At 33.3% G+C, this 16316-nt stretch overlaps 1 protein-coding gene across 1 annotated transcript in view; it reads right to left on the reverse strand.

Annotated features, from left to right (window-relative positions):
* Positions 1-16316, reverse strand: part of LOC111419437 (probable multidrug resistance-associated protein lethal(2)03659) — a 59325-nt gene that overhangs the window by 21805 nt on the left and 21204 nt on the right. Inside the window, exons 2-6 of the mRNA XM_071197003.1 lie at positions 5610-5694; positions 5163-5408; positions 4677-5107; positions 4462-4618; positions 4022-4407 (exon numbers count right to left, since the gene is read on the reverse strand). Coding sequence (XP_071053104.1) covers positions 4022-4407; positions 4462-4618; positions 4677-5107; positions 5163-5408; positions 5610-5686 — 1297 coding nt within the window. The 5' untranslated portion in view covers positions 5687-5694. The remainder of the gene's footprint in view (positions 1-4021; positions 4408-4461; positions 4619-4676; positions 5108-5162; positions 5409-5609; positions 5695-16316) is intronic.

Here is a 16316-nt window from a genome sequence, read left to right on the forward strand (position 1 = left end):
AAGGCAAGGAAGTTGATTGAAAAATGGACAGAAGATATTAAAGTATCATTAAAGTATCATTATATGAGTCCTTGGGCAGTATAATATACAATATCATAAGATGAAAGGATAGATTTAGACATAAATGCAAAAATGAGGAAAACAAACAACGTATACCATACTCTAGACAGAACAATTTTTGGGAAGGAGATAGATAAAAAGATAAAATTGAAAGTGTACAACTCGGTAGCAGTCCCAATATTAACATAAGTCATTGAATCATGGACACTCCAAGATAAACAAGAAGGAAAGATCACAGCAATGGAAATGAAATTTTTACGGAAGATAGTGGGGAAGACGAAGAATACTGGGAGTAGATCAAGAGGAGATAATAAGCAAAATAGAGAGAAAGCAACTAAATTGGTACGCCCATATAATTAGAATGGGAGGAAAGAGTAGCAGAAGTTGGGAAGAAGACTCTAGCAGATAAAGCAACTAGCCAGGAACTGGAGGGAGTGGAAGAGGTGGATGGAAGAATAGGAAAATGATTTATCCGACGCCATCAGGCATAAGGATCAGGAGAAGAAGAGAAGTAAAACATCGCGATATGGATACGAACGACCGTTTATATAAAATACGACCTATTTTAGAAAAAATTATTCAAAACATTTAGCAGTTGGTTTCTTCAATGAAACAACTTTCTATAGACGAATATATGATTTACGGTCGAGGACGTCTAAAATTTAGGCAGTATATTATGAACAAGAGGCATAAGTACGGAATAAAGCTGTATGAGCTTACCACATTTGATAGTTTTGTTTTGAATGTATTTATATATACTAGAAAAGATACTATAATAAACAATGATCAACAGCATTCCCACACGTTTTCAGTCGTAACGGAATTACTAAAAGACTATTTGGATGAAGGGCATGAAATATACCTTAATAATTATTACACTAGTGTCCGGCTAGAAAAATATTTGTTCAAAAGGAAGATTGAACTTGTAGGAACTTTGCGAAAATTTAGAAAGGAGAAGTATGGAAAAGAAAAGGTCCAGTGTTGGTTACACACTTGAAGGACAAGAAAATGGTGGTTATGACATCAACAATGCATAAACACCGAATGGTAGAAGCAACAAATAGAAAAGGAAAGCAAGTAATAAAATCAGAGTGTTCTCGTCTATAATAAATAGATGTCCGGGATAGACAAATCAGACCAGATGATGGGATACAACTTATCGCCAAGGAAAACCATAAGATAGTACAGAAAAGTGTTCTTTCCTGTTATAGATATTATATTATATTATAGATATTATCTTATAGATATTGCAATGTGGACGTATATTTTTAAGAATTACGACACGATATGTGTGTTAAATTGTAGCTTAAAGATTGTAGTTTATGATATGATATAAAAACTATAAGTGAATATCATTGAAATTTCCAGAAAAAAATTATTAAAGAAGAAAACGTTAAATTTATTAAGCAAAATAATACGAAATTTTCAAAAAATCATATCGACTGTATTTTAAAAAATCACGATACGATATGTATGTTAAATTGTAGCTTAAAGATTGTAGTTTCAGATATGATATAGAAAATATAAGATAATATAATTGGAATTTCCAGAAAAAAGTTATTAAAGAAGAAAATGTTAAATTTATTAAGCAAAATAATACGAAATTTTGAAAAAAATCATATCGACTGTATTTTTAAGAACCTCGATACGATATATATGTTAAATTGTAGCTTAAAGATTGTAGTTTCAGATATGATATAGAAAATATAAGATAATATAATTGAAATTTCCAAAAAAAAGTTATTAAAGAAGAAAATGTTAAATTTATTAAGCAAAATAATACCAAATTTTCAAAAAATCATATCTACTGTATTTTTAAAATTCACGATACGATATGTATGTTAAATTGTAGTTTAAAGGTTGTAGTTTATGATATGATATAAAAACTATAAGTGAATATCATTGAAATTTTCAGAAAACAATTATTAAAGAAGAAAATATTAAATTTATTACGCAAAATAATACAAAATTTTCAAAAAATCATATCGACTGTATTTTAAAAAATCACGTTACGATATGTATGTTAAATTGTAGCTTAAAGATTGTAGTTTATGATATAATATAAAAAGTATAAGATAATATTATTGAAATTTCCAGAAGAAAATGTTAAATTTATTAAGCAAAATAATACGAAATTTTCAAAAAATCATATCGACTGTATTTTAAAAAATCACGATACGATATGTATGTTAAATTGTAGCTTAAAGATTGTAGTTTCAGATATGATATAGAAAATATAAGATAATATAATTGAAATTTCCAGAAAAAAGTTATTAAAGAAGAAAATGTTAAATTTATTAAGCAAAATAATACGAAATTTTGAAAAAAATCATATCGACTGTATTTTTAAGAACCTCGATACGATATATATGTTAAATTGTAGCTTAAAGATTGTAGTTTCAGATATGATATAGAAAATATAAGATAATATAATTGAAATTTCCAAAAAAAAGTTATTAAAGAAGAAAATGTTAAATTTATTAAGCAAAATAATACCAAATTTTCAAAAAATCATATCGACTGTATTTTTAAAATTCACGATACGATATGTATGTTAAATTGTAGTTTAAAGGTTGTAGTTTATGATATGATATAAAAACTATAAGTGAATATCATTGAAATTTTCAGAAAACAATTATTAAAGAAGAAAATATTAAATTTATTACGCAAAATAATACAAAATTTTCAAAAAATCATATCGACTGTATTTTAAAAAATCACGTTACGATATGTATGTTAAATTGTAGCTTAAAGATTGTAGTTTATGATATGATATAAAAAGTATAAGATAATATTATTGAAATTTCCAGAAGAAAATGTTAAATTTATTAAGCAAAATAATACGAAATTTTCAAAAAATCATATCGACTGTATTTTAAAAAATCACGATACGATATGTATGTTAAATTGTAGCTTAAAGATTGTAGTTTCAGATATGATATAGAAAATATAAGATAATATAATTGAAATTTCCAGAAGAAAATGTTAAATTTATTAAGCAAAATAATACGAAATTTTCAAAAAATCATATCGACTGTATTTTAAAAAATCACGTTACGATATGTATGTTAAATTGTAGCTTAAAGATTGTAGTTTCAGATATGATATAAAAAGTATAAGATAATATTATTGAAATTTCCAGAAGAAAATGTTAAATTTATTAAGCAAAATAATACGAAATTTTGAAAAAAATCATATCGACTGTATTTTTAAGAATCTCGATACGATATGTATGTTAAATTGTAGCTTAAAGATTGTAGTTTCAGATATGATATAGAAAATATAAGATAATATAATTGAAATTTCCAAAAAAAAGTTATTAAAGAAGAAAATGTTAAATTTATTAAGCAAAATAATACCAAATTTTCAAAAAATCATATCGACTGTATTTTTAAAATTCACGATACGATATGTATGTTAAATTGTAGCTTAAAGGTTGTAGTTTATGATATGATATAAAAACTATAAGTGAATATCATTGAAATTTTTAGAAAACAATTATTAAAGAAGAAAATATTAAATTTATGAAGCAAAATAATACGAAATTTTCAAAAAATCATATCGACTGTATTTTAAAAAATCACGTTACCATATGTATGTTAAATTGTAGCTTAAAGATTGTAGTTTCAGATATGATATAGAAAATATAAGATAATATAATTGAAATTTCCAGAAAAAGTTATTAAAAAAGAAATGTTAAATTTATTAAGCAAAATAATACGAAATTTTGAAAAAAATCATATCAACTGTATTTTTAAGAATCATGATCTGATGTATGTTATATTGAAGCTTAAAGATTCTAGTGAATAGGTGCTGTGGTTTTTAATAAAAAAAATATGACCAAGTGATGTCAGCATCCATTCAAATATAATTCTACAAAACCGAAAATTGTAAAAGTCATTCAATAAACATTAAAAGAAAAATAAACAACTTAATTACATTAAATGAAATACAACAATACCTTTATTTGATTCAGTTTGAAAATCATCTTTGGATGAAAAATCTCCAGAACCTTCCAAACTTTCTTTAGTAGAAGATACAGGTATTTTTTCTTCATGAACATTAATTTCTTGGTTTTCTTCATAGAGTAAAAACTTATTTAATCTTCCGATTGAAATTGATGCTTCAGCAACTTGACCAATACCTTGCGGAAAAAACACTGTCATTGATTGTCGGAGAATACTGTAAAATGAGGTGATAACAAACACTTGTTCGGCTGTTATTCGATTTCCAAATAGTATATAAGCGAAAACGCTTAAAAATATTGAAATTCTTGTGGAAAACATTATAAATGATAATAAAACGCCTCGAACGTAAGATGCACCTTGAATCGATTGAATTTCACGTCTAAAAAAAATGTAATTAATTAAAATAAGTTGGTGGAAAAATTAAATAATGTACTTTCTTGCTAAAGCCACAAGTTTTTCAAAAGGTTTCTCCCAAGTATACATTTTAATAACTTGTATTCCGGAAATAATTTCGTTCATTAATCTAACACGTTCATCGGTTCTTAAGGCAGTTTTTAATCGTAATATTGAAGTACGTTTACCCAAAAAAACTGTTTAAAAGAAATAAATAAAAAATGAAACCTGAATTAAATAAGTTATTTAAATTACTTTGTAATGGTATAAACATAAGTAACGTGGCCACACCAATAACAGCAGATATTCCAATTTTTAAATACATTAAATAAGTAATGACCAATGTTTCCAAAGGTCCAACCCATAATTGATGGATAAATAAAACTGCGACGTCGAATCGATTGACATCATTTGATAGTAAATTAACCATTTGACCGGCAGTCGTTTGTCCCAAAGCTGTTTTGCTTAATCTTAATGATTTTCGATAGATTAACGAACAACAAGCGACGCGCATTTTCATACCCACATGGCATATTGCCATCATATACGGGTGAATTAAGAGGACGTAGAAAAAGGAACAAAGTATCACAGCTCCAGCGTATAAATAGGCTTCGTCTCGTGTGATTTCCGTTTGATTTGGGACGTAGTAAAGGATCAATTGGCCTAAAGCTATCGGTTGAATAAGTCTGAAATAAAAAAGTTTCGTATAAATTAATTAAAATAATTAGTTGTGATATTTACCTGATACCAAGTTCTCCAATCGCTAAAACCAATCCGTATAACATAAATTCTAAACCGAAAACTTTCCATAATGCTTTCCTCAATAAAGGCATTCTACCAGCTTTTTTCGCTTTGATTTCTTCCGATTGCCAAGCAATTTCCAAACGATCGCCCAAAACGGATGACTTATGCTTGGAGAATGTTTTATATAAATCGTTTTCTTCCAAATCTCTTTGGAATCCATTAAAAAATGTCGGTAATGTATACCTGCGATAATAAAAGTTATCAAATGTATAGAAATGAAATAGGATATAAGGAATTTTGCGTATAAGCGGTTCGGTTATTGTAGATTAAAGATTATTTAAATATTTACTCGGAAAGATAAACTTATTAAGTTAAAAATAGAATGTTCAATAAAATAATATCCATATTAATAAAATATTTGCGTTAATATTTTTAATAACATACCAAAATGTTAAAGCTGACAAAAAATTTGCATTTTCTCTAGGATTTGGTTTCCTTTCCCGTTTAACGCCACCGTCCATGCCATAAGCTGATAATTAAATCAAATAACATTAAAAACAAATAATTTACCAACAACACAAGAACATTATTGTTATATTTTACATTTTACATATTTTACATTATCATTGTGAATGTCTACAGTGTAATTACGCTCCAAATATTCACAAATGGAAAGTAATTAATGATGTATACAGCAAAAAATATAAAGTAGGTTAATGACAACATTTTAATTACTGCGTTTTGTCTAAGCGTCGTGTCTTCATATTTTTCATATTTCATTCATTCAAGATTCTAGTTTATTATACGATATAAAAAATGTAAGATAACATAATTGGAATTTCCAGGAAAAAATTATTAAAGAAGAAATTGTCGAATTTATAAATCAAAAATAATGCGAAATTTTCAATTTAATAAGCATTTTATTGTTTTTTAATATTAACAATTTTCCCTTTAATACATTCTAATCTATATTATTAATATATTATTTTCACCCTCTATCCTCTTCCTCCATTTCCACACCCTCGGCTCCTCGGCCCAATCATCCCCTCATCCATCCCTTTGTCTCCTCCCCCCCACAACCATTCTCATCCATCGTTTCCCCTCTCCCCCCTCTCCTAAGATCTGCCCTCGGTCCAACTCCTCCTCCATCAACTCACTGCACCCATTCAACATATGTTCTAACGTTTCCCATTCCTCCCTGCATAGCCTACACCACCTCTCCTCATCGGCCATCCAGTATCTGTTAGCTCTCTCTTCGTTTCCACAACGGAACCTAGCCACCAACTTCTTCCCTTCCTCATCTCCTTCCAATAATAAGTATCTAGGCAGCCCCTCCGTAATTATGTCCCTGTACCTTTCGTTATACCTTCCCTCTTTTATTTGTGTCCTTCTTTCCTGTCTCTGCACATCTCGGTCCCTATCTCTCAGCTCCCTCCACATCTCCCTCCCCACCCTTCGTCTACTATTTATCTCAGTTACCAAGTAGCCCGCTCGTCTATAATAGTTGTCTCTGTCTCCTTTCCCATATCTGATCTTTCTCTCTCTAATTTCCCTCCAACACTCCCCCAAGATCCCGTAGTTTGGCCCCCTTCTATTCTTTCTTCATATTTCACTGCCCTCCTGCCCGCCTCCACTCTGATCTTATCCACCTTTACCTCTTCCCTCACTATATACCCCGGTGTTTCTCTCGCCACCCCAAGCACCCATCTCCAATATCTAGCTTGCACGTCCTCCAGCATTGCCTGCTCTCTCCATCCTCATACCTCTGCCCCATACATCATCACACTGCTAACCATACCTTCAAACATAATCTTCCTCGCTGCCACATTCCTTCCAAAGACTCTCTTCCCCCAACCTCATACTTGTCCCATCACCTTATTCGCCTTTTTTGCCATAGCTATCACATGCGACCCCTCCCTGTTGTCCTTCCTAAACACATACCCCAAGTAAGTATACTCCCTAACCTCCTCGATCTCTTTTCCCTCCCATCTCCAGTTTTCTGTTCTTTTTGTCCCACCCTTACAAAACTTCATCATCCTTGTCTTCCCCACATTCACTTCCAGCCCCTTCCCCCTAAAATATCTTTCCAATGTCTTTATCATATCCTACATCTCCGCCGCTTCTCTCGCCATGACCACGATGTCATTCGCGTATTCAATTCAATTCACTTCAATTCTCTTTATTGTGCTAATAAGAAACTTACACTCTTTACACTCGTCAATCAGTAGTACAACAAAATATCAATTCATTAATTAGAATATAATAAAACGACCCTACAAACCACAAAATTACAGTATACAAAAAAAGAGAAAATGAATCTCAAGCACTAAATAGGCCTACGGAGGTCTCAAGGAATTCCCGTATAGAATAGAATCCCTTCTTTAGCAAGAATGTTTTTAACTTCCCAAGCAACTCGTCCGCTAGAAGAGCACTCACACTATGTGGCAGGTGATTATACAATTTTTGTCCCATGTATATAGGACCTGATTGTGTCTTGCATAACCGCGCAAAGTCTGGGTAGAGGTCTTCTCTCCCACGCGTTTCATACGGGTGAATATCACCATGCACCCTTAAGGAGTTCATGCTCTCCAAGATGTATCCCACGCAGCGAAGGATGTACAGAGATGGAATGATGAGTATAGACTGCGCAATAAAAGCATTTCTGCAATCATCACGATAACCTAAACCCGTTACTATTCTTACCGCCCTGCGCTGCAGCCCGAACATGTGAGCAGCTTAAGAGGCTGCTCCCCATGCTAGTATAGAGTAAGACAGTATGGAATGAACAAATGCAAAATAAGCACTTTTTACTACTTTTGGCGTAACAGTTACTGCAAGCCGCCTTAGGAGAAATATATTACGGTTAACTTTTTTGCCCATCTCCACACTATGTTCGTGAAAACGCAACGCAGGAGCGGCGATGTAGAGGCCCAAAAACTTGGTTACATCGGGACAAGGAGCGTCAATCTGCCACAATGTGAACGGAAGTGTGACAGTTTTATTTTCATTAAGACAAAGCTTGTTCGCAAGGCACCAGTCCCGCGTCCTCGACAGAGCCAACTCAGCCCCAATTTTTTAGGCCGCGAAAAATTTCGCGAACCTCATTGTGTGTTACTGCTTGCAAGCTAAACATATTAAAATTACTCGGAATAGTGCAAACACTGATATGATCATTTCGTACTCCAGTTAAGTTTCGAACAATAGTTACAGGCATGTTCACAAAATAATTATTTACTTCATCTGGATTCAGATCCAAGCACCGACTCTCTCTGTCCCTCCGCTGAGCATTCATCATTTTCCATGCGGCACAAGATTTGTTACTTGAATTTTCGATAAAAGAGCTAGTCGCGTTAATTTTCATGCTTTTTCTAGTATTTTCTAGTATGCTAACATATGCACCTTTCTACCTCCCACCACCAACCCTCCCATTTGCCCCTTCCCCAATCTATCCTCCAGGTCCGCCGTATACAGTGCAAACAGACTTGGGCTCAGCGGACATCCCTGCCTCAGTCCCTTCGTCGTCCAAAACACGTCGCTCAGCTTATCTCCCACTTTTATCCTAGCCATAGTCTCCATGTATATTTCCTTCACTCTCAGTTAGGTTTTCCGTGATCCCCCTCCTCCCCATCTCCTCCCACAACTTTCCCCTATCCACCTTATCAAAAGCCGCCTTCAAATCTATAAATAGGGCGTACAATTTCCCTCCCTTCTTATCCAGCTCTCTATCTGCCAGATGCTTCAACACGTACACGTTGTCGATTGCTCCCCTTCCCTTTCGAAAGCCTGCCTGCCCATCCGGAAAAATTCCCCCCAACTTCATCTCCTCCTCCAGTCTTCCCAGCAGTATCTTCGTGTATACCTTACTCTAGTAGGTTAATTCCCCTGTAGCTCTCTACCCTTCCCTTATTACCCTTTTTATATACTGGGCAAATTACCCCCACTTTCCATCCCTCCGGAATTTTCAAAAAATCATATTAAATGTATTTTTAAGAATAATGATATGATATTTATGTTAAATAGAAGCTGAAAGATTCTAATTTATGATATCATATAAAAACTATAAGATACCGTAAACTTGGGTGGCATTGGTCCACTTTCAAATTTTACTACCCTACAACTTTGGATAGGAGAAAGATATTTATTTGCTTTTTACTGCAGAAGATATGCCACTAACAGTACTTTCAGCAGGCCAAAAATTAAATTTATCGTAATTTGAAAAATGCCATGTTTTTAGAAAAAAAGTGGTGGCCAAAGCTAGATGACAAAGTTGGGTTACTTTGGCCGACCGCTATTTTAATAATAGCGGTCTAATTTAGTAGCAAAAAAAACAACAAAAATGTGCAAGAAAATAACACTTTTATTGTTTACATAACAAAAGTAATTAAATGTTGGAATAAGAAAACAAAATGAACTTTGAGGATATAAAATAAATAAATATATCCTACCTATAAATAAAAAACAACATAATTGTATTTATTGCTCTCATTAATTGTAAAAAATCCTCTCTTGGAGGGCTGCGGTATATTAATAACCTCTAAAATCGTACCAAAAGATATCTTCAGACGAATTTTAATCTTATAGATTTCTTGTTACTTTTTAGTTTAATTTGAACAACTTGTCCTGGGTAAACTTGCTTTTCATATAAAAATAAAACAAAGTTTCCGTTATTAATACGTTCAATTGTCTTGTTGTCATTGTTGGTGTTGTCAGACCTTTCACGCCAACTTCCTCAGCAAGGTCACAGTAATCTTCAGTCTCCGAAGAAATGGAAATATTACAGGAGAACTCAAAGTCATTGGAAATTCTTCGTCTTGCCTTTTCTGAAGAAATTTTCGTAACTTGACTTGGTTCAGCGATAGCTTTTGGATTTCGTCTTAGTGTCTTGGGTCTGTTGAGGAAACCTTCTATCCTGCAGAAGATCTATTACTGAGGCGCTACATTAAGCTGTACATTTGGGTCTAGATTTTCAATCCCTGGAATTCGGTCTAAAACTTTTCTTCTATTCAAGGGGGATATATGCCAGCATTTACAAATCAACTCTTTAGATTTTCTTTTCCACTTTCTACTAAAGACTTTAATATTAGCAGCAAATCGCTCTGTAAGGTCGGGATGCCGTTGGAAAGTCTCACCCATTCCGAGTTCCGACCCTGGCAAGTTATCTGTGAATTTACATACAGGGTGTACCGTTAAAGGTACGGAGCGACTGTATCTCGACAATGGTAAGGCCTAGAGGTTTGGGAAAAAAATTCTTATAAGCAAAGTGGGCAAGTGGGTAGTCCGTAATTCGACCGCTAGAGGGCGTAATTGCCATAGAGAAACATTAAATTCCCGCTATTTCAGAAAGATAGACGATGAGCTATAACTTTGACATCATTTAGTAGCTTAATACCGCATCGCTTTTGTTTTGCGATATTTCTCATATCTGTCATAATAAGGGAGGGGGAGGCTAATGCGTTTTCAAATGTTTACATTTTAATATCTCCTGGACCATTCAACCGATTTGAATATTTTTGGTCTTGTTTGAAAGATCTGCAGCGATTACATATTTTTGAAAAAAGTTAATTAGAATATAAAGATATAAAATTTACCAATTATATTAGTGAATACCGCATCTCTATCCGTTCTCGAATTATGGAAGAAAATGTAAAAAATTCGTATATCTTAATCGGATCAAGTTACCTTCCTTCACACTTTATCCAAGCTTAGAACTGGTTCAAAACTACTTTTGAGGCGTGTTTAAAAGCCAACGGATCAATGAAACAAAATAAACCAAAACACTTAGAATAACATAAATTTTTGACAAAAATAGCATTTGTGACACATTTCTAATGGCAATTTAGTGTTTTGTCATATTTTCGCTAATTATTGTTTTTTCTTGAAAAGTCAGGTCGTTTAATCTGCCCCATAGATAAAGCGGTGAAAGCAATGTGGGTTTTACTCGAACCAGGAATGCATATTATGCAAGTTTACACCAGCATTTGTGATAAAAGGTTTGGATTTGCCCGAATAATATTTAAAAGTCAATGATAATAGTTCAGCCTGTTATCATAATCACTATCTTATAAGGCCTGATGTAAATAATGTGGTGGAGATATTAATCTCTTGATGAATCTTGTGGACAATTGTTTACGGGGTTCCCAAATTATGTTCGATCGCATTGGGCAACAATGTGATTTACGAATTCATAGAGATATCTGAATGGACTACACGTTTACAGTTTCCCGTAATCGCTAATCCAATCTTAAAAACACTTCTAGAGAAAAATGTCTTTCTTTGTCGTAATTGCATTGCACATTTTTGCCATGCAGTTGCATCATATTCAAAACATTGAAAATAAATCATCATACGCTCTATCATACACTTCTACGTTAGTAAATGACATGTTTACAGTTACAGCGATCTATACATTTTTTTACAATCTTTCGCAAGTCTAGTTTATATAAATAGATTTATAACTTACCGATAACAATAAAAGAGTACCACAACAACATGTTACCCATGAAAACCAATGAAAGCGCATGGGTGACTTTGGCCACCCTTTAGCAGCTAAGCGTAAACGTTGACTTGATGGCATGTGAACAGAAATCGGTTAAAGAGACCTACGAAAGTCTCCTTTGATCTCCCGATCATAAATAGCCGTAGTTTCGCTTGTATGGGCAAAGTTATTACGTCTACAAATTTTGTAACAAGAACATTCTCAAGTGATTTACGAAAATATGAGGGACCAATTTTTTCTCATATTCATAGTTTTGAGATCCTTATAGTATGTATAAGCGATATATACTGTGATCTTAGAAAATTTTACATCAATTTTTTTATGGTAGAGGAAAGAAACACGTTTCAGAAATTGGCCAAAGCAATTCATTTTAAGAATAATGATTTAAACGCAATTTATCGAATATTAACTACGAAAGGTATCGTGTACTGCGTAATCGCTGTAATCATAGATGTAATGCGAAGAAAACATATTTTTACCAGATATTTACTGGGACTACTCCTAAGACGTTATTGATTTTGGTCCTACACAAGGTGTTGTGGACGAAAATTCTTCGTCGAAAACCACCAGTAACTCTTAATACTTGATTCCAAAATCACCTTAATTCAAACTATTGAGGCATCTAATCTGATTTCTTCTAGCTTTTCGCTCACTGTGATTGATGGGGACGAGGTGTACAAGGCTGTTACTTCTAGTTCTAACAGCGCCGGTGCAGACGGTATTAGCTTGAAACAGATTTTACCGATTCTTCATATTACTCATATTATAACTTTTCCATTGAAACATCATCCTTTTCTTCCATGTGGAACTTTGCGCATGTTGTGCCTATTCCTAAGTTAAAAACTCCAGTTTCCCCTTATGACTTTCGTCCTATATCCATTCTGTCTATCCTGTCAAAGGCTTTTCAGCGTTTTGTGTATAATCCAGTATTTAACTATCTTGAGGAGCGTCGTATAGTCAATGATTTGCAGTCTGGTTTCCGGTCAGGTCACAGTACTACAACAGCACTGATCAAGATTACTGATGATATAAGACACGCTTGTGATAACCGACGTTTGACCTTGCTAGTATTGCTTGATTTCAGTAAAGTCTTTGATTCAGTTGATCATGATATTCTTCTTGCAACTCCCTCATCTATCGGTTTTTCTCCTACTTCTTTGTTATGGTTCCGATCCTACCTTTCCCATCGCCTCTTATGTGTTCGCACTGACACAGGCCCTTCGTCCACTCACGAACTTCTTTGTGGGGTGCCCCAAGGAAGTGTTTTGGGTCTGCTGCTTTTTTCTATTTTTATCAATAGTGTCACAAAAGTAATTTATTCTAGTTATCATTTATATGCAGATGCCCTCCAGATTTACACCAGTTAGTGAATTCCCTTTAGCTGTGGAGCATCTAAATCGTGACCTTGCTAATGCACTTTAGCAAAGTCACGATCGACTGGTCTAGGTTTTTTGGGTTAAAGCTAAATGCTACTAAAACTCAAACAATTGTGTTTGGTACAAATTCTCTTTTAAATAGATCACCCACTTTTACTAATTCACAACTTATCCTCGATGGCATCCTCATAGAATTTTTGGATGTGGCGAAAAATCTGGGTGTTATGATGAATTCAACTTATCTGCAAAAAAGTATATTCTTGTTTTCATTCACTGCGCAGGCTTAGATGTTTCCTTTCTCCTTTTATTCGTCGTAGTCTGTGCTACACGTTAATTTTTCCTCATCTAGATTATGCTGATACAGTCTGCCCCGATTTATCAATTACACTGTGTAAAAAGTTACAAAGATTACAGAACAATTGTGTACGTTTCATATTTGATCTGGATCGCTATTGCCACATCTCTCCCTATCGTAATAAATTAAAATTATTAACGTACAAGAATCGACGATCTTTTCGCGTATTATTAAACTTGTATAAAATTCTTCATAATCAAACCCCCAGATATTTGTTTAACAATTTCAGCTTTTTGTCAGCTCATAACTCATAACAGATCCACACGATCGCAATCCGATTCGTTACTCATGTTCCCAATACATCACACCAACACTTTTCATAAGTCTCTTACATTGCAAGCGATTTCATTCTAGAACAATCTTCCTGCTATCATTCGCAATGCTCCTAGCCTTCCATCTTTTAGGGTATCCCTTGCTCATCTATTGTTCTCTCGTCAAGTCTCGTCACACTAAACTTTTTTTTTTAATGTTTGCGTGTTCTAAAATACTTTGCATGTTCACGTTACTGTAGTTCGTTTCTTGTTAATCTTCCTTTTCGGATTCTTATAATGCCTTAGTGGATATTATTATTTAAGTTTATTAATTTTGTTTTATCAATTGATTCATTTGTCTAATAATTATGTAATAATATTGGCTGTTTTCATGTTTTTGTAAATCTATTTTGCAATTATTTATGGCAATAAATATATATCTTATGTTAATATATATGTTATATGATATACAGGGTGGTCCATTTAACGTGAGACAATCTATTATCTCGAAAACTGTTACTTTTCATAAAAATAAACCAAATAAAAGTTGTTCTGTGCGAAAGGGGAAACCATATGACGATAACATTTTTTGACCGTGACTTTATTTTCAAGGTCATATGAAGGTCACGACCGATTTTTTAAATGACACCCGATGTTTTTGATTGCAAAATCTGAATCTATGGATAAAAGTAAACTACTGGTTTTGCTAATACCACGGCGAAACATCTTTTGTAGACAAAATCTAAATAATTTTTGTATTCAAATAGTTTTATATATTGTTTATTTATAAAAAAAAATGATTAAACTATACTATTATCAACGACAAGTATAAAATTTATAATAAATGTTCAAATATTTCCCCACCCACTTCAATATATTTATTAACCCTTCTACTAAAACTTTCTTTACATCTTAAAAATCTTCTTGGCTACTATTTCTGCATGCGTTTCTTATCCCCTCTTTCATGTTTTCTGGTGTAGTCAGTACTTCGCGATAAACATTATCCTTAAAGACGCCCCACAAAAAAAATCAAGATGTGTTAAATGAGGCGATCTGGTAGTCCAGGAAATGGGACCTCCCCTTCCAATCCATCGCCCAGCATAATCCCGATCTAAAGCTTCACGTGCAATATGTGAAAAATGTGCTGGACACCCATCATTTTGCACCCATATATTTTGTCTTTCTTCCCTGCTCAAATCTGCAAGTAACGTTGGTAAGACGTCATCTAAAAAATTTCGGTACTTCTCCCCACTCAGCGTACCATCAATAAAGTATGAACCGATCAATTTATCACCAATTATGCCAAACATTAACCGACCAAGGTAGTTGATGTTCTACTTTACGCAACCATTTCGGATTTTCAACGCTCCAATAGTGCATGTTATATCTATTGACATGTCCTTTGTTTGTAAAAGTAGACTCATCCGAGAATAGCACGTTACCAAAGAAATTGACGTCCAACCGCATTCGTTCTTGTGCCCATTGGCAAAATATTAATCGATTTTCAAAATCACCTCCATAAAGCTGTTGATGCAATGAAATATGGTATGGGTGCCTACTTGTTGCGCTTTAATATTCTTAAAATGCTGGTCTTCGATATTCCGGCGTCAATTGCAAGTCGTCGAATGCTAACTTGAGGATTTACCTCAATGCTAGCTAACACCGCAATTTCCTTTTCTTCCGTAATTACAGTTGCTCGCCGAGTTCTTTTTCTTGATTCCACATTTCCAGTGTTAGTGAAATCATTCGCAACTCTGTAAAAGGTACTTTTCGAAAGCGTATTTCGATCAGGAAAACGTTCTCGATACAAAGCTATACTATCCGCAACTTTTCTGCCACTTTCTCCATAAATAAAAATCATTTCGACTTTTTCTGCCACACTTAGAGTATCCATGATTTAATGACTTAGTTTAAACACATTGCCTTAATGTAAAACGATGGAATGCTTTCAGAATTTTTTGCCAAGCAGTTGTTATGCAAATTTAGTTTTACCTGTTACATTTTAAAACAATTCAACCAATTAAGTCTCTGAAAGCGATATTCTGAAAATGCCGACATAAGCAGTTCCATGAACTCTTGTTTTTTATGTGTTATTCTATTATCAAATTGACATTGTATCAAATCTTTCCAAAGGTATTTACCACGAGCCAGGTCACCCGATGCACCTCTTCTGGATTTCTTTTGTTGAGCATTCTTAAATAGTATTTTTAAGAATTAAGGACAAAAGATAATGAATCGAAGCGGGTAGGAAAATGTTTAAAAATTCATAAATCTTATTTGTTCTTGCTAGATTATAAACGTTGGTTAATTGTTTCTGAAGAAGTTTCAATTTTTTTCAAAAGATGTTTTGCCGTTGTACTGGCAAAACCACACAGTAAAATATTTTTTTTTAATTACTTTACTTTTATCCACAGATTCAGATTTTACAATAAAATATATAGGGTGCCATTTAAAAAATTGGTCGTGACCTTCATAATATAAACTTGAAAATAAGGTTAAGGTCAAAAAATGTTATCGTCATATGGTTTCCCCCTTCGCACAGAACAACTTTCATTTGGTTCAATTTTATGTAAAATGAACCGTTTTCGAGATAATCGCTTGTCACACTTTAAATGGATGTAAATGTTAATTGAAGGGCAATGATTCTAATTTATGATATCACATACAATGTAA

The sequence above is a fragment of the Onthophagus taurus genome, chromosome 6 (assembly GCF_036711975.1).
Source record: "Onthophagus taurus isolate NC chromosome 6, IU_Otau_3.0, whole genome shotgun sequence".
Classification (NCBI taxonomy): Eukaryota; Metazoa; Arthropoda; class Insecta; order Coleoptera; family Scarabaeidae; genus Onthophagus; species Onthophagus taurus.